Source organism: Pan paniscus, chromosome 13 (genome assembly GCF_029289425.2).
Source record: "Pan paniscus chromosome 13, NHGRI_mPanPan1-v2.0_pri, whole genome shotgun sequence".
NCBI classification, from domain to species: domain Eukaryota; kingdom Metazoa; phylum Chordata; class Mammalia; order Primates; family Hominidae; genus Pan; species Pan paniscus.
Genome location: NC_073262.2, coordinates 140,506,510 through 140,527,704, shown reverse-complemented (window position 1 = coordinate 140,527,704; position 21,195 = coordinate 140,506,510). Strand labels below are relative to the sequence as shown.

General features: G+C 52.5%; 1 protein-coding gene across 2 annotated transcripts in view; it reads right to left on the bottom strand.

Moving 5' to 3' along the window:
* RAMP1 (receptor activity modifying protein 1) overlaps positions 1-21,195 on the bottom strand; it is a 66,213-nt gene that overhangs the window by 30,861 nt on the left and 14,157 nt on the right. For both annotated transcript variants that reach the window (XM_055109267.1, XM_014344106.3), the window contains exon 2: positions 17,440-17,578. In XM_055109267.1, the coding sequence (XP_054965242.1) occupies positions 17,440-17,578 (139 nt within the window). The remainder of the gene's footprint in view (positions 1-17,439; positions 17,579-21,195) is intronic.

The following is a 21,195-nucleotide window of genomic DNA, read 5'->3' as shown; positions in this document are numbered from 1 at the left end:
TATGAACACGTGTCCCTCTGTTCCGTCTTTGAACGTGTTTGTGCACCACGGGGAGCCACACTCACCAGAGCAAGGGAGAAGGTTCCAGCTGTCCAGGGGCCTCTCCACAGTTCAAAAGCCACCTGGACAGCCTGGGCCTTGGAACTGCCACAGTGCACCAGGAGGATGAAGGTGCCAATAAATAAGTGTGGTGGGGACCCACAGAGCCTCAGCCCCGCCTGGCTTCTGGGATGGAGGGGTGGCAGGGGGGTCTCACCCCCTAGCCAGGTCCATCTGGGGCAGGGGATTCAGGCGCTGGTGCTGCCTGTCAGCAACATTCCCTGGTGGTCCTGGCTGCCCCAGGTCTGAGGACGTATGGCCTGCGGCTGCCCAAAGGGCCCTTCCACAGCCAGCCTCGCCCTGGCCTAGCTCCCACCCCAGCACTGCCCCCGGCTCCTCCTGCCTCCTTCCCACAATGGCAGAAATCTGGCCTCCCTGTAAAGAGGTGAGTTAATGTGTCCATTAGGCTTGGGGATAAAGGAAACTTTAATTCACTGCAGTATAATTAGTTTCAATGACAATATCCTAATTAAAAACTACTTTAGGCCGGGTGAAGTGGCTCACGCCTGTAATCCCAAGACTTTGGAGGGCCAAGGTGGGCTGATCACTTGAGGTCAGGAGTTCAAGACCAGCCTGGGCAACATGGCGAAACCCTGTCTCTACTAAAAATACACAAAATTAGCTGGGCATCATGGCATGCACCTGTAGTCCCAGCTTCTAGGGAGGCTGAGGCACAAGAATCACGTGAACTTGGGAGGCGGAGGTTGCAGTGAGCTGAGATCACACCACTGCACTCCAGCCTGGGTGACAGAGTGAGACTGTCTCAAAAAAAAAAAAAAAAGAAAGTATTTTTATTTTTACTTATTTTTTTGAGACAAAGTTTTGTGCTTGTTGCCCAGGCTGGAGTGCAGTGGCACAATCTTGGCTCACTGCAACCTCCACCTCCTGGGTTCGAGCAATTCTCTTTCCTCAGCCTCCGAGTAGCTGGGACTGCAGGTGCGTGCCACCACGCCCAACTGATTTTTGTATTTTTAGTAGAGACAGGGTTTCGCCATGTTGCTCACACTGGTCTCGAACTCCTGACCTCAAGTGATCCACCTGCCTTGGCCTCCCAAAGTGCTGGGATTACAGGTGTGAGCCACCATACCCGGCCGAAACTACTTTAGAAAGAGTAAAAAGCAGAATTTGTATTACAGGAAGTAAAAACAGATTATCTGGAAAAATGTATCTGGAAAAAGGATGTAACATGTACAGGTGGAAACAGTGCAAGATATGACAAAGAAGTGAAAGAAGGCAAAAATAATTCCACTGGAGCACAGAGGGGCTAGAGGAGGGTGCCGGAGGAACCACGTCCGGAAACCTCAGCTATCGGGGAATGTCAGCGTCCGGTCCTGGAGAAAGGAGTCCGAGGAGGAAACTGCACTGCACACCAAAGCCTCTGCAGGCTTAACGAGGCCATCAGCAAAACAAGTTCTCACAAAATGTTTAAACCAAAAAGAATACTGCAAGCAACCACGCCAGGAAGGAGGAGGTCAGAGTTTAGAAATATACATAAATCACAATCCCTTCTGCCTTCTCTGATGACATCCCAAACACCCAGAGACAATGGAACAACAGCTACAGGAACTTCACAGAACAAGGTTGCTCCTTGGAGATTTATTATCTTGCCAAGCTGTCACTCACGTTGCAAAGACGGCAGAGAGCTCCTTAGAAATTGTTGAATTCTGAGAATGTATTAATCACATGGCTTATTTCTAGGACCTACTTGAAATAATCGCCTGAATTTAAAAGGTAACATGTAAAAGGGAATGATGCTAAAAATAAGACACGCTTGAATTAACAACCTATTTGCAAAGATAAGTAAACAAGAGCCCTATCAGAGCAAGGGTTATTACTGATAAAAGTATGCAAATAGTGCAACTGTCAGAAAAACAGCGTAAAAATTAAAAACCAAATTACATAGAAGACAGAAAGGAAAAAGTAGGTTTTAGAACATTAATTGCAATCAATGAGGAGAAGGAAGAAGTGGGGGAGGGAGAGAAGGATGGAGAAGAGAGAGAGAGAGAGGAGGAAGCCCAAAACCCAGATTCCTGTCATCTCACACAGGGCAGGCCGAAGTGTGTGGCTGGACAATGTAAGATAATAAATACAAGATAAGAACATCTGTTTGCTTCACATTTCATGGCTGGTTGAATGAAAAATAGCTTGCCAATATTTCAGTAATAATAGAAGAGAAAACACAGGCTGGGCACGGTGGCTCACACCTGCAATCCCAACACTTTGAGAGGCCAACATGGGAGGATTGCTTGAGCCCAGGAGTTCAAGACCAGCCTGGGCAACACCCCATCTCTACAAAAAATAGAAACAATTAGGCAGATGAGGTGGTGCATGCCTGTAGTTCCAGCTACTTGGGAGGCTGAGGTGGGAGGATCTCTTGGGCCCAGGAGGTTGAGGCTGCAGTGAGCCATGATCACAGCACTGCACTCCAGCTTGTCTCAAAAAAAAAAAAAAAAAAAAAAAAAAAGAAAGAAAAAACACATGGTGTTTCAACAATTGAGGGAAAAGTAATCACATGGAAAGATAAACAATTAAGACAAAAATTGGAGTGCCTGAAGATTGAAAAACTACAACTTAATTTCCTGTGTTAAAAGGCTTACCACGCTCCAGAAGAAAAAATGAAACCAGCAATAAGCTGTGGGCAAGACAGGTCATTAAAACAAAATAGGAAAAGACTCAAAAGAGTGACCAGTAAACTTCAAGTAGCTGAAAGGCTGGGATTCCAATGTTAATATATAGCAAAAAATAATTTAGAGCAAAAATGATTACATGTGATAAGGAGAGGTATCAGGATGAGAGGCATGGGTGGTGGCAGCATAATTACATGGAATCTAAATGCCATAAAGACAGAGCAAAACATATATGCAAATATCTCTGAGAAAAAAGAAGTAGAAATGATAAAAATATGATTATAAAATTAAAATACTTCATTATCAACTACATAAGAAATTCAGCAACACATAAAGGAGCTGAAGATCAAAACAAGGTAACATTAATGGTTGTTTTGGTGGGGATTAAATAGAATAAACAGATAATTTATTCTTTTTCGAGTATTCATTGTATGTTCACAAAAAGTCATCATATACTAGTCTCAAATCAAATCTCCATAAAAATACAAAAGCAGAAATGATTCAGGCTACATTTCCTCCCTATGGCAAAAAAAGAGATTAAGAACAAACAGAAATAGAAATAGTATATTTTAAAATATAGTTACCTAAGGAAAAAATTGTCTTGAGAAGAAAGTCAAGAAGACAATATCTGTCTGTTAAGAAAATACAATGGGCCGGGCGCGGTGGCTCACGCCTGTAATCCCAGCACTTTGGGAGGCCGAGGCGGGCGGATCACGAGGTCAGGAGATCGAGACCATCCTGGCTAACACGGTGAAACCCCGTCTCTACTAAAAATACAAAAAATCAGCCGGGCGTGGTGGCGAGTGCCTGTAGTCCCAGCTACTCAGGAGTCTGAGGCAGGAGAATGGCGTGAACCCGGGAGGCGGAGCTTGCAGTGAGCTGAGATCACGCCACAGCACTCCAGCCTGGGTGACAGAGTGAGACTCCGTCTCAAAAAAAAAAAAAAGAGAATACAATGAAAAAAACTGACATATCAAAATCTATGGAAAGTGATGAATGAGGAAAGTCCTTAGAGAAAAACATCACAGCCTTAAATGCCTTTATTATTTTCAAGAAAAGTGAGAAAAATGATGAACTAAGGATTGAAATCATATCTTAGGAAAGAAGCAATTTTAAGAAAGGGAAAAGGGGGGAAGTGAGTGGTAAAAGTTAAAGCAAAAAAACGGAGAAAAGACACGGTGATGCAAAGTGTGGCCTATTTTCTAAAGACTACAAAACTGGGCATGTGCGGTTCATTAAACAGTGGCCTCTCAGTTCCTTTTGATGAATGAAATAGCATCTAAACAAAGAAAAAAAGGGGAAAGAAGAAACACAGAAAAAACAAAAGTGGAGGCATAAGCTTGAGTCTAAGGGATATTAAACACGTAAAGGAATACTATGCAGCACGTTTCAGTTAACTGAGAAATCTGAAGGACATAGACCAAATAAACACAGATGAAGATAACCGTTAAGACAAGAGCTAGAAAGTCAAAATAAATCAATAGTGGAGGAAGCAACTGGAGAAGGAAATCCCCCAAATTACTGAGGTTTGATGGTCTTAGCGATGAATTCATTCGAACTTCTAAGAAATAAGTAATTCTCACATCACAAATTATTTCTGGCTCGGTGCAGTGGCTCACGCCTGTAATCCCAGCACTTTGGGAGGCCGAGGCGGGTGGATCACTTGAGCCCAGGAGTTTGAGACCAGCCTGGGCAACACAATGAAACCCCATTTCTACCAAAAATACAAAAATTAGCCAGGCGTGGTGGTGAGTGCCTGTAGTCCCAGCTACTCAGGAGGCTGAGGCAGGAGGATCACTTGAACCCAGGAGGTGGAGGTTGCAGTGAGCCAAGATCACACCACTGGACTCCAGCCTGGGTGACACAGTGAGACTCTGTCTCAAAAAAAAAAAAAAAAATTATTTCCCACCCTTGATTCTAATGGTGGGCTAGCATGTCTATTCCATTAGGCAAACGTGGTCCTAACCCTAAAACCTGATTAAGGAAACACAAAGAGGAAAATCCGGAGCTTCCTTATTCATCACTTTCTATACCCATTTTACTGGGGAGGCCACAGAGGCTCACAGCGCTGAAGGAGGGATGCAGCCGGCGGGGTTTCTGCAGGCGGGCCCCACTTGGCACTGCATGCTTGGTCCCCAAGGTCCATGGTAGTTTTCCTACTATTTGCTAAAAAGCAGTATCAGGTAACAACGCATCAAACTGTAATCCCAGCACTTTGGGAGGCTCAGGCAGGAGGATTGCGTTAGCCCAGAATTCAAGACCTGCCTGGGTAACATAGGGAGACCTCGTCTCTACAAAAAAATAAAAATTAGCTGGGTGTGGTGGCACATGCCTGTAGTTCCAGCTATTTGGGAGGCTGAGGTGGGAGGATTGCTTGAGCCCAGGAGGTCGGGGCTGCAGTGACTTTTTATGGAATTTAGCAACATGATTCTTAAGTTCTTTTGGAAAAATAGGCAGAAAATATATCAAAGCATGCAAAACATAATGTAAAATATAATGAAAATGAAACATGGTAGGAGAGGCCTTCTAAATTGTAGGAAATATTGTCAAGTTGTGGTAATTTAAATGGCGTGGTACGACCCCAGAATATAAGTAAAAATTATTTCAAATAGACTCTAATGCACATAGGAAGCTATTATGTGTTAAATTAAGCAACACAAAACAATGGAGGTTGGCGACATTATTTAACAAATTCTGTTAGGATAATTGAGGTGGGAAGGAAATACATTTCTGTCCATCCACTGTGTTAAGAAGATACATATCATTTCAAAACACAGAACAACTACAAAGACACAGAACATAATCTTGTGGGCATATGACTCTCACAATTGAGACGACAGAGTCTGTGGACAGTTACAGCTGTGCGGAGATCACACGGTCACTGACTGATGAGGGGTGAATCGGAGCATCCATGTGTTCACAGATTAGCTAATGAACGACAGTGTGGAAAATGAACATCAAAAGAAACACAAACGAAACAAGAAAATATTTAGAGCACAATGGCAAATAGTTAATATATATATTCTTCAAGAATCTATGGCCGGGCAAAGTGGCTCATGCCTGTAATCTTGGGAGGCCGAGGCGGATGGATCACTTGAGGTCAGGAGTTCGAGACCAGCCTGGCCAACATGGTGAAACCCCGTCTCTATTAAATATACAAAAAATTAGCTGGGCGTGGTGGCGGGTGCCTGTAGTTCCAGCTACTCAGGAGGCTGAGGTAGGAGAATCACTTGAACCCGGGAGGCAGGGGTTGCAGTGAGCCAAGATTTTGCCGCTGCACGCCAGCCTGGGCAAGAGAGGGAGACTCCGTCTCAAAACAAACAAACAAAAAAAAGAATTTGTAAAAGAAGACTAAAAATACCTCCAATGGGCATATGGGAAATCTCTGTACCTTCCTCTCAATTTTGCTGTGAACCTAAAACTGCTCTAAAAAATAAAGTCTTAAAAAAAGGAAAAAAGGGCAATGACTCACAGGACAAATAGGAAAGGTCATGGTGACGTAACTTGCACTTGAGAAAAAACAAATTCCAAATAACTGTCAGAGACCAGTTCAACTTTCCTGATTGCCAAAGACATGCAAATTAAAACCACAGAGGAAATCTCCTTTTGACCTGCAAAAATAAAATCCCTACAAACTCAATACTCACGAGCCTATGAGGAACTAGGCATTTTCACATGTTGCTGATATAATTATAAATTAGTAAAATTCTTTAGAGGAACAACTGGCAAAAATCTATCAAGAACCACAGAGTGGGCCGGGCGCGGTGGCTCACGCCTGTAATCCCAGCACTGTGAGAGGCGGAGGTGGATCACCTGAGATCAGGAGTTTGAGACCAGCCTGGCCAACATAGTGAAACCCTGTCTCTACTAAAAATACAAAAAATTAGCTAGGCATGGTGGCGGGCACCTGTAATCCCAGCTACTCGGGAGGCTGAGGCAGGAGAATCGCTTGAACCCAGAAGCCGGAAGTTGCAGTGAGCCGAGACTGTGCCACCACACTCCAGCCCGGGCGACACAGCGGGATTCCGTCTCAAAACCCCCCCCCCACAACCACAGAATGTTCATGGTACATGCTACAGTAAGCCCACCTGCATGAATTATTTCTCCCAGGAATGTCTAACAACAAAATCTTTTTTTAAAAAAACAAAGGATATATGTACACAAGTTCTTATAGTGTTGTCATTTATTTCAGACAGGGTCTCACTCTGTCACCTGGGCTGGAATGGAGTGGCACAACCTCAACCTCCTGGGCCGAGGCAATCCTCCCACTTCAGCCTCCCTAGGACTACAGGTGCGCCCATTACGCTCAGCTAATTTTTACATTTTTTGTAGATACCTGGTTTCGCCATGTTGCCCAGGCTGGTCTCGAACTCCTGGGCTCAAGTGATCCACATGCCTTGGTCTCCCAAAGTGCTGGGATTGCAGGTGTGAGCCACTGCGCCCAGCTCCATCATTCATAATAGCAAAAACGAGGAAATGGCTTTAACTCGAGCAGGAGTAGGGAACCACAGCGTGCCAGTGTGGCCTGCTCTAGAGTGAGGCGGCCTCCACTGCCTGGGCAGTGAGGGTAAACTCAGTCTCTTTTTCAGAAAGTGCATTCTCCATTTTTTGATTGAGACAAGAAGCTGAAACAAGAGTGGACTCAGACCCAAGGCCTGTCCCAAGACGCATCCCAAAGGGCACCCTGTGCTTAGGTCCCGGAAGATACTCGGTGTCCTCGAACTATGCACAGGGAAGGCTGTGAGGTGCCACTGCTCCCTGGAGGCCCTCCCACAGGGCACTGAGAATGCTGCTGGCCCTGCCTGTGCCTGGGAGATGTCTACCATCTGAGTGATGAATGGATAGATCCTGGGAGATGCCATGGCCCAGCCTGGGGGCTGGAGTGAAGGTCAGCATTAGGAGGGGACATCTGCTCTGTCCTCTACCCACTGCCCTCCCCACACAGGACCCACAGCCAGAGGTGTCACACACAAGGGCACATCTTCATCCTCTCTCCCCCACCCCACCCCCACCCCTTCCCCATGGGCAGCCCAGGAGGCCGCCTTCGGGGCTCAGTGAAGCCCTGTGTGCACAAACTGGCCTGTGTCCCAGGACAGCCAAGTCCCGTCTGCACAGCCTGGATGGTTCTAGGGCTTTCTGGGGGTGTGGCTGCTGTAGTCGAGTGTCCACAGGGGAGGCGGGGGTGGATGCTGAGCTACGACGAGCCCCCGCCACCAGACATGTTCCACCTGCCCACCCTTTCACACACTGCCGGGATCTGCTTAGCGTCACCCCATGTCTGACCTTTCACGTTGACGCACAGGCCTGATTTCATCCCCATACTCAGGAGGATGTGAAACCAGGCAGTTAATCACCTGATGGGAAAGACGCCATGGTGGGCTCAGTGCCACGCTCCACGCTAAGTCACCACAGGGTCTGGGCAAGGTCTCTCCATCTGTGCCTTCCCCCAGGGCCAGAAGACTTCCGAAAAAGATGTGCTGAGGATGACACGGTGGTCCCTGGGTGTGGAGGGGTGAGGCCAGCAGTCGCCCGCTCCAGCCCCAGCCTCCAAGCTCCCCCAACACGAGGGCTCCTCTCTGTGGGTCCTCACAGATGCATTTCTCCTGGAGCTTTCTGAGAAGGGAAATGGGGCTCCTCCTCCCCATTCCAGAGCCCCCCAGCCCAGCAGGCAGGTGTCATCAGATCCTCTGGGGATCCTCATCAGAACCCACCATGGAGCGCACGTTAAGTGAGGCAACCCCTGACCTGAACACATTCCAGGGGCAGCTGCCAAGGACTCTGAGCCCTGGTTTATTTCTCCAGTGCTGAAAACCAGCAGAAGGCGCACCCTGCGCAACCACGGTCACGCGCGCCAAGGAGACTACAGGAAGGTGGAATGACACCCCCGTGGGGCGGCCTGGGCAGGGCCGGCATATCCCCAGCCACTGCCCCACTCTGCCCAGCCCTGGACAGCTGTGTCTACAGCTCGTCCCCATGGGGACCGGGCACCCTGGCTGATGCCTGCACAGGCCGCAGGAGTGGTGTCCTCAGGGGAGCCAGACTGGTGTCACTGCGTGAGCTGCATGTCTTTCCTGGCACAGCCACCTCCTTCTCTCCTCCTCTGCCCCCTTCTCCTCTGTAAGCCATAGCCTGGAGTCTTCCAGGACCCGGCTCCCAGGGGCTCTTCCTGCTCCTCTGCCTCCCGCCGGGCTGGCCATTAGTGCTGAAGGCCCCAGGAGGTCAGGGGTCAGCAGCCGGGTTTCCGTGCCCCTGGGGTGTGCTCTGGAGATGCCTGGAAAGGTTCTCTCACCCGGGGGGGCAGAGGGTGGGGGAACAGACATCTAGCCAGGGCTTTCCTCACAAGAACTGGCTTCACGCCTGGTGCAGACACACAGAGAGGGGCACGGCAGGAGCGATGGTGTGGCGGTGGGCAGGGAGGTCAGTAGGCAGGGAGGGTGGCCTCGGCCTGGGCAATGCTCGCCTTTGGATCCTCTGAGACCTGGCTGTGCTGGGCACTGCCATCTGTCCTGTCCGCGCCTGAGGGCCTTTCCGTGGAGCCCACGCTATTCCACCAGCACACACAGGGATGACAGCACCACAGCCACCAGGGAGAGCACAGAGGGGTCCCAGTGCTCGTGGGCATGTGGCAAGTTCCAGGGCGGACACCGCCATGAACAAACCCACGGGGGCACTGAGGCAGCCCCAGATGCTGTACTGGGAGCTCCTGATGCACACGACAGGCCTCAGGGAGGTGGGTGGGCTCCAGGGCCAGGCCTCCGGGCAGGGGCAGGCGGCGGGCAGGGCTCTGTGAACAGCCCATCCCGAGACCTCGTGGGGGTCGAGCTCAGCAGGAATCCAGGAGGACACCCTGCCCTTGGCCCAGACAGCCCTCGTGATTTCAGAAGAAGCCTCCCTCTCAGTTCCTGCTGAAATTCAAAATACAAGCAGCTGTTCCCATGTTGCTGGTGAGTTCTGAAGAATTTCCTGACTTGACTCTTTTAGCAGGAGACACAAAGAAGGCAGCAGGAGGGAGATGCAGCAGGCTGGGAAGGACCCCAAAGTGTTGGTGCACCCTGCCCAACATCGTGTGGACCCAGAGCGTCATGCCTGGCGCTGGCCATGCTGAGCCGCAGTACCACAGCAGGCACTGTAGACATTTGTCTTGCGTCCCCCAACTACCACGCTGGGCTGCAGCCCCGCTCCCTGGGGCCTGGAGCCCCGTCCTCTGAGCAGCTCCTTGGGCTGGGGGAGGGCCCATGATTGCCCAGCATGGGGTCGGCAGGGCAGGGTCCGCAGTGACAGCCTCGGGTAACAAAAGCTGAGGTGACCTGAGGCTACCATGGTCAGTATTTACAAACCTGGAAGCTTTAGGGCAGAGGGACGGAGGCATCCCAGCTGGTATGGAAGTGAAGTCTGGTTCTCTGGGGCCCAGTGACCTCAGATGCTGGGAAGGCTGTGGCCCCATCCTCTGGCATCTTCCCCGAGGACACCTTTCCCCTGCCCAAGATGGCACTCAGACCCTGAAGCCATACAGGGTGGGGTGGAATAGGCGTGTCCCCTTCCCTCTTAAATCAACCGAGCATTTCTTATTTAGGTGAGGAAATCGGACGTGAGGCTTTTAAAAACCCATGTTTTATAGCCAAGTCCAGCACGTTTCAGATTCTTCTCTTCTCTGTTCTACCTTCTCTCTCCCTCCCCTACACCCATAGGAAGGTCTCTGGAAATGAGAGTTCCCGATGACACATTTGCCAGGTTTTCTATACCTCCTCAAATTAGATTGTAGCTCCAGTTAATACATTAAATCACATTATGCCTCCATCAGCAAACCAAGGCTGCAGCTTAATGAGATGATAACCCCTGGTAAATGACGGCCCAGCCAGCTTGCAGGGGAGCCTGGCCCCGCTGAGCTCATTCAGCCACTTTTCAGGGACCTGCTCCATGTAGCTGAGTGGAAGACACCCAACACGTGTTAGAAAGGGCTCAGGAATCACCCCCAAGCCTTGCTCACAACAGACAACCTGACAAAATCCACCAACCAGGTAACAAAGCAACAGGATGAGCGGAGGAGTGGGGTCACGGTCAGGGCAAGGGCTGTCGGAACCCAGCAAGCACCTGCGTGCAGATCCACGCCGGGCAGCCAAGGTCCCAGGGCAAGCGCAGTGGCTACAAACCCTGAATGCGCAAAAAAAAAAAAAAAAAAAGTGGACCTACAGGCCAGGGCAGGGACCCAGGAATGACCCCTGTGCAGAGGAGGAGCCTCTTTTTTTTTTTTTTTTTTTTTTTGAGGTAGGGTCTGGTTCTATCACCCAGGCTGGAGTGCAAGTGGTACCATCATGGCTCACTGCAGCCTTGACCTCTCAGGCTTGAGTGATCCTCCCGCCTCAGCCTCCCAAGCAGCTGGGTCTACAGGTGTCCAACACCATGTACAGCTAATTTTTAAAATTTTTGTAGAGATGGAGTCTCACTTTGTTGTCCAGGCTGTTCTCACACTCCTGGGCTTAAGTAATTCTTCTGCCTTGGCCTCCCAAAGTGTTGGGATTACAGGCGAAAGCCACTGCACCAGGCCACGAGGAGTCTTCCATTCACTTTTTACTTCTATTCAACGTCCCGAGTAAAGCAGGGATCACGGGGGGCCTCCTTCCCATCTGCTTTGATAGAGGAAGCAAGACTTCTGGGCCGGCACTAGGAGCTGGCACGAGCATGTCTCAGCCCCCACTTACTCCTGTGTGTGTATCCCACAAAAGGCTGGCCGGCCGCCTTTGTCTACGTTGCTCATAGGAAGGTGAGTCCCCTTTGACACGCAGCTGTTGTTAAATGAGATCTCTGATTTCAGAAGAGTCGGGAAGCTTCCCTCTGCCATATACCAAGATACCTGCAGGCCCAGCCCAGGGCCCTGGGACAGCTATGACCTTGGGCGGCAGCAGGCATGTGGCAGCTCTGGCCCAGAGGCTCCTGCCTTCAGAATCCCCTGGCCTCCATACCAGACCCCAATAATTGCCTGGTTCTGCTTGCTTGGCTTCTGCCCCAGCTGCCAAGCCTCAACTGCACTTGGCTCAGAGAGGGGCCTTTCCCAGAGCCTGTGTCCCCCATCAGGTCACCTGCCTGGCTCACAGTCCTTGAGACCAGCTGGGACCCTGCTTGGGCTGGGAGCATTCCCTGAGGCCAGCCGCCTGGCTGTCTGGCTGCCTGCCGGTCAGCCTCACTTTGGGGTCCCGCTCATCCAACAGACACAGTGCCACCTGCCCACACCTGGTGATGGCCTGCCTGCAGGCAGCCTAGCGCCTCTCACCCTATTTGTGCCTTCGTGTTCTCTCCAGGGCCCTCTTCTCCTCCACTAGTTACTTGGACAAACTTGCCCACCCTAGAACCCCAGGCCCTCGCTGCTACTGGAGACCCTTGGAAGGCTGCCCTTGGCCCACTGCCAGGCTTGGTGTCTCAATGTGATGAACCTCACCAGGTTGGTAGGGACATCGCCAGGACGGAGGCAGCACCTGAAGGCTTGCATCCCCATCTCAGGAGGCCACAGTTATATGGAGGCAGGGCATCCCTCCACCTCCGCCGGGAACCAGGAGGGAGCCATGGGTACCAGCTGTGCGAGCCTGGGCAGGTGAAGCAGCAATCACAACAGCCCCACCTCCGCCAGGCTGCTGCTGACCTGAAAAAGCCAATGTACGTTACGTGCTCGACACAAAGCCCAGCACGCAGTAATAAACGCCAGCTACAGTAAACGCGTTTCTTGGACTAAGTTAAGGGATAATTAGGTAAACATTCAGCAGGCGGTGAGGACCCATTGATAGTTCTGGAGAATAGATCAATATGAGATTCAGGTGAGATGAGGAAGGTTTGGGAAAGGGACGATTTAAGAAGGCACGGGCCAAGTGCACAGGGAAGCTTAGTGCATGACAAAGGTGGCATCTCAGGTCACGGGGAGCAGAGATGGACGTTTGCATAAATGGGACAAGTGGGTAGCGCATCCAGAAAAAGATAACATTTGATTCATAGTTCACACCATACACAAGAACAAACTGGAATAAACTCCGATGGGCCAAGGATTTCGATGGAACCAGTGGGACCACACAGGCTAGAGGAAAATGTGGCAAATCCCTCTTTTCCCTTCATGTGGGGAGGGGCTTTCCACTAGGACTCCAATCCAGAGGCGATCAAGGATGGATGGTTTTGACCACATTAAAAAAATTATGTGGCAACAAAAACACCAAAAGAAAAAAAAAACAAAGTTGAAAGACAACCAACAAACTAGGAGAAAATCTCTAATGTACACGAGAGACAAAGGCCTAACCCATCTAACATACAAAGAACTCTTTAAAAACGACCTGATAGAAAATAGGAAAAGACACAATTTGCCAAAAAGATAACAGAACGGCCTGTAAACATACGAAAGATGTTCGGATTCACTCCTAAGTACAGAAATGCAAACTCACATGCTGCTGAGACATCACTTCTCACTTATCAGACAGTAACAACTCTAATGGACGACAACACAGTCTGTTGGTGGGTCTGGGGAAACGGGCACCCCATACGCTGCTGGTGGGAATGCAAACTGGCATCAGCCTTCTGGAGGGACGTTGCAAAACCTAACACATTCCTCCTGCTCTCACCTTTGGTCCTGCGACCCCACTTCTGGGTATCTATTCTGAAGAGTCAGCTCCAGTGCTGGGAAAACACGGATGCATGAGGCCATCCACGTCGATGCTGAAATGGGAAAATACTGGCCACAACCTAAGTGCCTCTGCTCGCTTGGCTTCTGCCCTGGCTGAAAGGAAAATGGCTGAAAGACTCTGCACGGCGGAGTACTATACAGCTGTAAAAATGAAGGAGGAGGCTCCCTCTGCACTGACAAGGAGAGATTTCCAGGTTATGTTGTTAAGTGAAGAAAAACCAAAGTACAAAGGAGTGTCATTAGTATACAACCCTTTATATAAGAAAGAAGGGGATGTAAGAAAATGCAGGCATCTGCTCATTTATGCAAAAGATATACAGGAAAGAAAGACCAGAAACTGATGAGGTAAGTTGCCCACAGGAATTGGGTGGGAACAGGGTGAAAGGAATGAGAGAAATGGGCAGGGGCAGTAGGAGGAGGGACAATGCCAGTTGTCTGAACACACCTTTGCGCAGAGACCTCTGCCCCTGGAACCAGTGTGATGATTATAGCTTTATGAGCCAACTTGGCCAGGCTACAGTGCCCAGTTACTCAGTCAAACACTAATCTAGGGGTCACTGTGGGGGTATTTGGGAGATGTGGTTAACATCTATCATCAGTTGTCTTTAAGTAAAGGGGATAATCCTTGATGCTGGCGGTGGGGCCTCACCCAGCCAATGGTAAGGCCTTACCAGCATGTTCGGAAATTCTGCCTCAAGAATGCTGCGTCAGCTCCCAAGAGTTTCCAGCCTGCTGGCCTGCTGGGCCCTGGGATTGGGCAAGCCAATTTTTTGAAACAATATTGTTTTACCCAGCCTTTCTCGATACCATGGCTTAAATAGGGATTCACCCATGTTTTCTTCTAGCACCTTTATGGTTCCGTGGGTTTCATCTAAATCCCTGGGGTGTGTGTACACCCACACATACGCACATATATCTTGGTTTCTAGATACCATTCTCTAACAAAAGGAACCAGTGTTCCTTGGAGAAATGGCTGACTTCAGGGCTGGGGCACAAAATGTATAAGATAAGCCTGGAACATCTCGTGGTACCAGAAAGAAAGAAAGTGCTCAAAAACAGCCAGGGGCAATGTCGAAAGGACACAGAAGCCAGTGTGAAGGCTCTCCAGTAGCCAAAGCTGGGACCAACTTAAGGGACCTTGTGATAGCACTGGGCCCCCGGATGATCCCGCATCTCCCATCTCAAAGCCACCTGATTAGTGTCACCAATTCTGTCTGTGACTTTATCCCCTTTGCCGTGTAATGTGACACATCGACAGTTCCAGGAATTACGCATGGACATCTCTGGGGGGCATCATTCTGCCAAACGCAGACCCCAGGGGCTGGCAGGCCTGGGCTGACGTGCTGAGATGCTGTTGTGATGTGGACTTTTCCTTCTTGGTTCCTAAATTATCTTGATTTTTTTTTTTTTTTTTTTTTTTGAGACAAAGTCTCACTCTGTCCCTCAGGCTGGAGTGCAGTGGCGCCATCTCGGCTCATGGCAACCTCCGCCTCCTGGGTTCAAGCAATTCTCCTGCCTCAGCCTCCCGAGTAGCTGGGATTACAGGCGTGTGCTACCACGCCCGGCTAATTTTTATATTTTTAGTAGAGATGGGGTTTCACCGTGTTGGCTAGGCTGGTCTGGAACTCCTGACCTCAGTTGATCCACCCGCCTTGACCTCCCAAAGCGTTGGGATCACAGGTGTGAGCCACAGTGCCCGGTCAGATTTTTTTTCTTTTTTTTTAATACTTTAAGTTCTAGGGCACATGTGCACAACGTGCAGGTTTGTTACATATGTATACATGTGCCATACTGGTGTGCTGAACCCATTAAATGACGAGTTAATGGGTGCAGCACACCAATATGGCACATGTATACATATGTAACAAACCTGCACATTGTGCACATGTGTCCTAGAACTTAAAGTATCATAATAAAAAAACAAAACAAAACAAAAAACAAAAATTCCCAGCAACTCCCCCTCCTTCTAGTTCCAGCTATGGCCACTCGGCTCCGAAGATGGCGAACTCTCTCTGGCCTCAGCGCTAGTTATTCCTCTTTGCGCTCTGGCACTGCAGGAAGCCATCTGTGGTGGCTTCCATTTCTAAGGACACTCCACCATGGCTGCTTGTAGAACACTGTGTGCATTACCCTGCTGTCTTCTGCCAGGCCTCCCGTTCACAATCAATCTACACAAATTAACCATCACTTCCACAAAGCAGGCGGGGGAGAGTGCTTTTCTCCAGGGGCCCCCCACTGTGTCTTCCCTGGATCATAATAAAATGCAATCTTAATTTAAATACAAATGACTCAGCTGTGGCAGAAGGCCAATTAGCCTAAAGAACAGGCTGTTCTGATTTTTAACAACCTCTTCCCACTCAACTCATTTTTCAGCTTAGAAAAGGAGGCCCTGAAATCTTGGAGAGACCTTCAGTACAGTAGAGTGAGGAGACCCTGCTGAGGGCACAGGGCCCCCAGAGACCCCAGAGGGTTGGGGTGGGCTCCCTGGTCCACTGTATCTTATCAGGGGCCTTTGAGGCTGGAGCCGTGACTTTGGCCCTCCCACCTTTGGGAGCACCAACTCTCCCACCTGAACTGGAGCAGAGGGTATGGAGTTTCCGTTGTTTTAAATCCCAGCATGCACACCTGCATATACCCCATGCCTTCCTACTTTTTAAAAAGTTTGGGCTCCCAAGGTACAGAGTCACCTCAACAACAGTGCACTGAGCACGGACTCTGGGCCTGAGGGAGTTCCCTGGGGTGGACGAAGTGGGCAGAGAGCACATGGCCGGTGGGAGGAGAAAACAGAGGCCACTCATCTGCCAACCTCAGTAAGACTGAAGAGGGCAGGCTGTGGCCAGCGGGTCTCTGAGGGTAGAGGGAGGCCCAAACCCAGGCTCAGAGCGGCAGTGGGAGCCACCCAGCCTCAGGGCCTCCCAGCCGTGGGCTTTCTCCCTGTGCCCACGCCAGCCTGCAACCCACAGGGGAGGGGTGACGAGTCCAACTAGGGGTCTTCAACCCCACAGAATTGTGCCCGGGTGTGTCTGGACCCTCAGGGGACACCACAGCCACAGGTACTCTTCGTGTGTGACCTTGGTGCAAACTTTCCTCCGTGAAGACCCTCCTGAGGCCCTCCTCCATGCCCCTGGCCCTCCCCACCAGTCCCCAGGGCTCCCTTTCTCTCAGGCACTGGGGAAAGCGCTTGTCATCGGTGGGGCACCAGGACTTGTGCTGCGCTGTGAACCCACAGACAGATCTCTGTGCGAAGTTTGCATGGCAGGGAGGCGGTGGCCTTCAGCTCCACGCATGCACTGCTGACCCCGCTACTCACCCACTGCAGCCCCAGGACACCCCAGCGCCTCCCACGGAGGCAGAAACAAGGACTTGAAAGTCGATTGTGGACATGCCGAGTTCTGATCCCTGCTCTGGAGGCAGAAGAGCCTGGGCCTGCTGGGGAGAACCCCCAGGCCTGCTGATGGGGGCCCAGCACCCAGGAGGCTGAGGGAGGCAATGAGGGAGCCCCTCAAGCGGGAAGAAGGGCCCTTGGGCAGGAGGATCGGGCCAGGCGGGGAAGGGTTCGGCTGAAGCCGTCCTGCTGGGGGCTGTGGGTGGTGACAGCCTGCTCCATTACCAGAAGCTCTGAGCCCTGGACAGGGTGGGGCCAGGAAGGACAGCTTTGGCCTGACCACAGGGACAGAGGGAATCAGCAGGGATGTCCCTGAAGCCAGGCTCCAGTCAGAGACCCGGCCACCCTGGGCATGAGACCCTACTCTCAGTCATTCCCCAGGCGCCTGCCCTTGGAGAGGCCGCGGGCATCTCTGGCTGGACATGGCCCAGTCTGAACCCTCCATCCCCAGACCAGATTATTGAGGACATGGCCTCCTCCCACCGTCACTCTTCACGTCCACCTGCTACTGGCTCCCTCCTCTGTCTTCATCCCGGCCCCCACCACTGGGGGAAGAACCCTTCCGGGGTCTAGAAAGGATCTTCCACAGCCCCCACGTGGTCCACTCCTCCTCCGCTTGCCCCCTCTCCCTCCCCAACCGTGTCCTGCCCACCAGGGGCCATGGGACTCACCTGATGGTCCTGCCCCAGTCACACCACAGCGTTTCCCCGACGGCCTCCATGTCTACCTGGAACTGGGTGAGGCAGAGCTCCTGGAGGAGGGCACCGTAGTTAGCCTCCTGGCAGGCAGTGGCCATGAAGAGGTGATGGGCTGAAATAGACATGACCATGAAGAGGTGATGGGCTGAAATAGACATGACCATGAAGAGGTGATGGGCTGAAATAGACATGACCATGAAGAGATGATGGGCTGAAATAGACATGACCATGAAGAGATGATGGGCTGAAATAGACATGACCATGAAGAGATGATGGGCTGAAATAGACATGACCATGAAGAGATGATGGGCTGCAGCAGAGGCCTAGGGGCATCACTGCCAGCCCGCCCGCCCCCTGCAGCCCGGACTCCAGGAGAACGGGGCCTCTGAGCAACCCCTGGAGAGGGCGACTGTGGCTCCAAGTGGACGCTCTTCATCAATTGTTCTGTGACCTGGCAAAGGCCCTCCCTGCCTGCTAAGGGTGGCTTGGCCCTCAGTGCCCATGCCAGCTTGGGCCAGGGCACTTTCCATCCCACAATTATGCCACCGGGCTGCCCCAGGCATGGGCAGCATGAGAGGGGCCCGGAGACAGTCTCTGGCTGCCCCTGTTCCACGGGTACCTGGGGATGGGCTGGGCTGGGCTGTGCCCCCCAGCCCAGGAGCTGCAGGCACATCTCCTGTCTGAATATCTGCGGGCTATGAACCGAGCTGACAAACGGAAGCATGAACTGTGCTCCCTCCTCCTGCCTCGAGCCATACACCAGAGCAACAGTGACCTGCCCAGCGATGCCCCGCACAGAATCAGGATTGACTGATTTCCCCCGTAGCTCACTGCTGGCTTGGGGGGGGGGTGGGGAGAGCATGGCCCTTGGTCCCCCACCCACCAGGCTTCTTCTTCCTCCTCAGGCTGAGCCTCTCTTTCTTGGCCACCTCGTAGGGCAGCTGGGGGCAGGGGCTTTGCATTCCCTGTTTAGGGCTTGGCCCCTGGCCCTCCCACTGTCCCCAGGTCCCCCTCCTTTTCCCCCCAGGCCACATCCTCTGCCCAGGGGGGACCCCCAGCCCCACCCCTACCGGCCTGGCCCTTCCAAATTCCTGGAAGGAGCTTGGCACTGGGAGGCCAGAGCTGCCCTGGGAGACGCTGGGGGCACCCAGCCCCTGCAGCCCACTGCCTGGCCCCCTGGGCCTCATGAGTGAGGACACCAAGTTGCCCCTTGCAGCCTCGGGCCCAGGGAGCCCACCCAAGGAGAGGTGGCTGCCCTTGGGCAGGCAGATTGGGCGAGGGGTTCTGGAGTACCAGTCTCCGGCACGTGGCCTGGGGTGGGTGTGAGCTCGAGGGGCCCCTCGGACTGCTGAGTAAAACGCAGAGGAACTGGAGCTGCCCCGATGCGCCGGGCACCCTGGAGCTCTTCACACACAGCCGCCTCAAAGTGGATCTGACTGCGATCAGCAATTTATGGATGGGGGAACTGAGGCTTCAGGGTTCAGAACTGGGCCCCAGGTCCCATGGTCGGAAGTGGTATGGACCAGAGAGCACTTGGCCGCTTCTGGGGCTGTGGGGCTGGGCACCAGATGGGAGGCAGGAAGTACAGGGAGTGGCCTGATGTCCCTGGAGGTGCACCTGGGGGAGGGCGAGCAGGTGGCCATGCAGGGGTGGGGTGGGGGTGCCGTCGCAGAGCACCACTCCAGGCCCAATGGCTGGTGTGTCAGGGTGAACGGATCCCACACACTGCACACCTGGGCACTGGCCCAGCCCACAGCTGCTAGAGAGAGCAGAGAGCTGACCAGAGAGGCTGAGGCCGTGAGTGGGTCCCAAAGAGCCAGGTGTGTTGAATCAGGGATGTTTAGCCCAAGAAGCCAGGGAGTGATGTGGGGGTAGTCGGGCCTGCATGGAAGGCTGGGAGTTGGAAAAAGACCCACGGAGGAGCTCAGGACAGGACCTGCTAGCAAGCGAGACAGAGTCCCCCCACCTCACTCCAGTGGGTCACCCACCCTCGACCCCTGGCATGAGTGCCCAGCATTGGAGTTTGTGGCCACAGAGGGAGCTGCATCTGCCCCTGGGAAGGCTGAGGGCAGAACAGCCTCCCCCCGGCACCCCGGGGACACCTCAGGAGGCTCTGTACCCACCTGAGTCCATGCTGCTTCCCGACAGCACAGGTGTGTCCCCACCATGTCCATACCAGCACTGTGAGTGCACCTTGGGGCTGGCTGGGCCCACTATGGATGCACCCCCCACCTTGGGGGCTTCTTTCACCCCCAGTCAGGGCAGCCTTGGGGAAGGGGCTATTTCTGACACCTGCCCCATCAAGATGCCCCCTAGGAAAGCCCACCTACTGTGGACAGTGATGCCCCAGGAGCTCCCAGGAGCTCAGGAGGGCTCAGACACTGACTTGTCAACTCAGGGAAGGAATTCCAGGCTGCCTGTCCAGCTGCAATTGGAGAATCGTCCCTCTGTTTATCCCTCACTGCTCCTGGCATCCCGCCCCCGACTGCCTTTCTCTGGTGAGTCCTGGGTCCCAGTCCCACCTGCCCTCCTCCGCTGCCCTGTCCTCCAAGAGGCCCCCGGCTGATCCTACCTATGGGAAGCCTGCCCCCTACCCTGCCCCCCAGCCCATTTCCTCAGAGCCTCACTCAGGGCTGGTGGAGGGTCTCTTTCTTTTCTCAGAACCCTCTTGGCTGCCCTCTCATCTCCTACTCCTTTCTGACTCACGCTGGCACCCAGCAGCTTTGCACATTAATATTTGTCAAATGAGCCAGCAAATAAGATGGCCATACCCGGATTTCTCAGTGGCCATTCTGCCTGGGAGTGAAGCAAGCGTGCCTCAGGCTATCCTGCCTGGAGTGGAAAGATTGGGTGTCAGGGTCATGAACCACTGCAGACTCCCCTCCTGCTTTGGAAGAGCCGCTTTTAGGACAAATGAAGATGAACAGGCATGTCTGTGCCTGAGTCGGGATCCTTGGCTGCATGCAACAGAAACCAACTGGGGCTGGTGTGAGCAGTGGAGGATCTGGTAAAGGGACCCTGGTGCCTCCCAAGTCCCCAGGAGGGTCTGGGAAGCGGGGTTTGCACAACCGCCCTGCAGAGCCAGTCGCCGTGCGGAGGCTGAGCTGCTCCTTCTGGTGGGGTCTCCAACAAGTGAAGGGAATGCAGGTGCAGGGGCCAGAAAAAATGACAGTGGTCCTTTCACCCCAGGCCACAGGGTGGCCCTCCCTGTCAAATTCAGGTCAATCTCCTGCTGTCCCCTGGGCTGTCCAGAGCAGCGGCCTGCCCCCAACCTACTGGGCCTTCCTATCCTGCAGCCCAGCCAGTTCTAGCTTCCACCACCCATGCAACCCCCTGTCCTGGTCTGGCTGCAGGGCTGGTCTGGTGGCCTTGACCCTGGCCTGGCTCTGGGCTGGTCCCTCCTGGATGCTGCATCCCCCACCTCTCTTAGAGCCATTCTGCCTCCCAAGGGGCGGGACTGCCATACCCAGCCCATTGTCCCTTGCTCCTTAGGGACAGAGCCCTCCCTGACCAGTGCTGCCCTTTCTTTCCTGCCCTATGGGAGCCCAGAGTCCCACAGCTGGGATGAGGCCAGGGGCAGCTGTTCAGGCAAATCTGGAAACCAGTTTCATTTTTTAGGTACAGGCGAAGAATGCTTGGGTTTTTCTTAAACGAGCCTGATGTGGTTTCTTTCCTTGCAGAGAGAGGTAACATCAAAGTTTTAAAATAGGATAAAATTGCCAAAGTTTT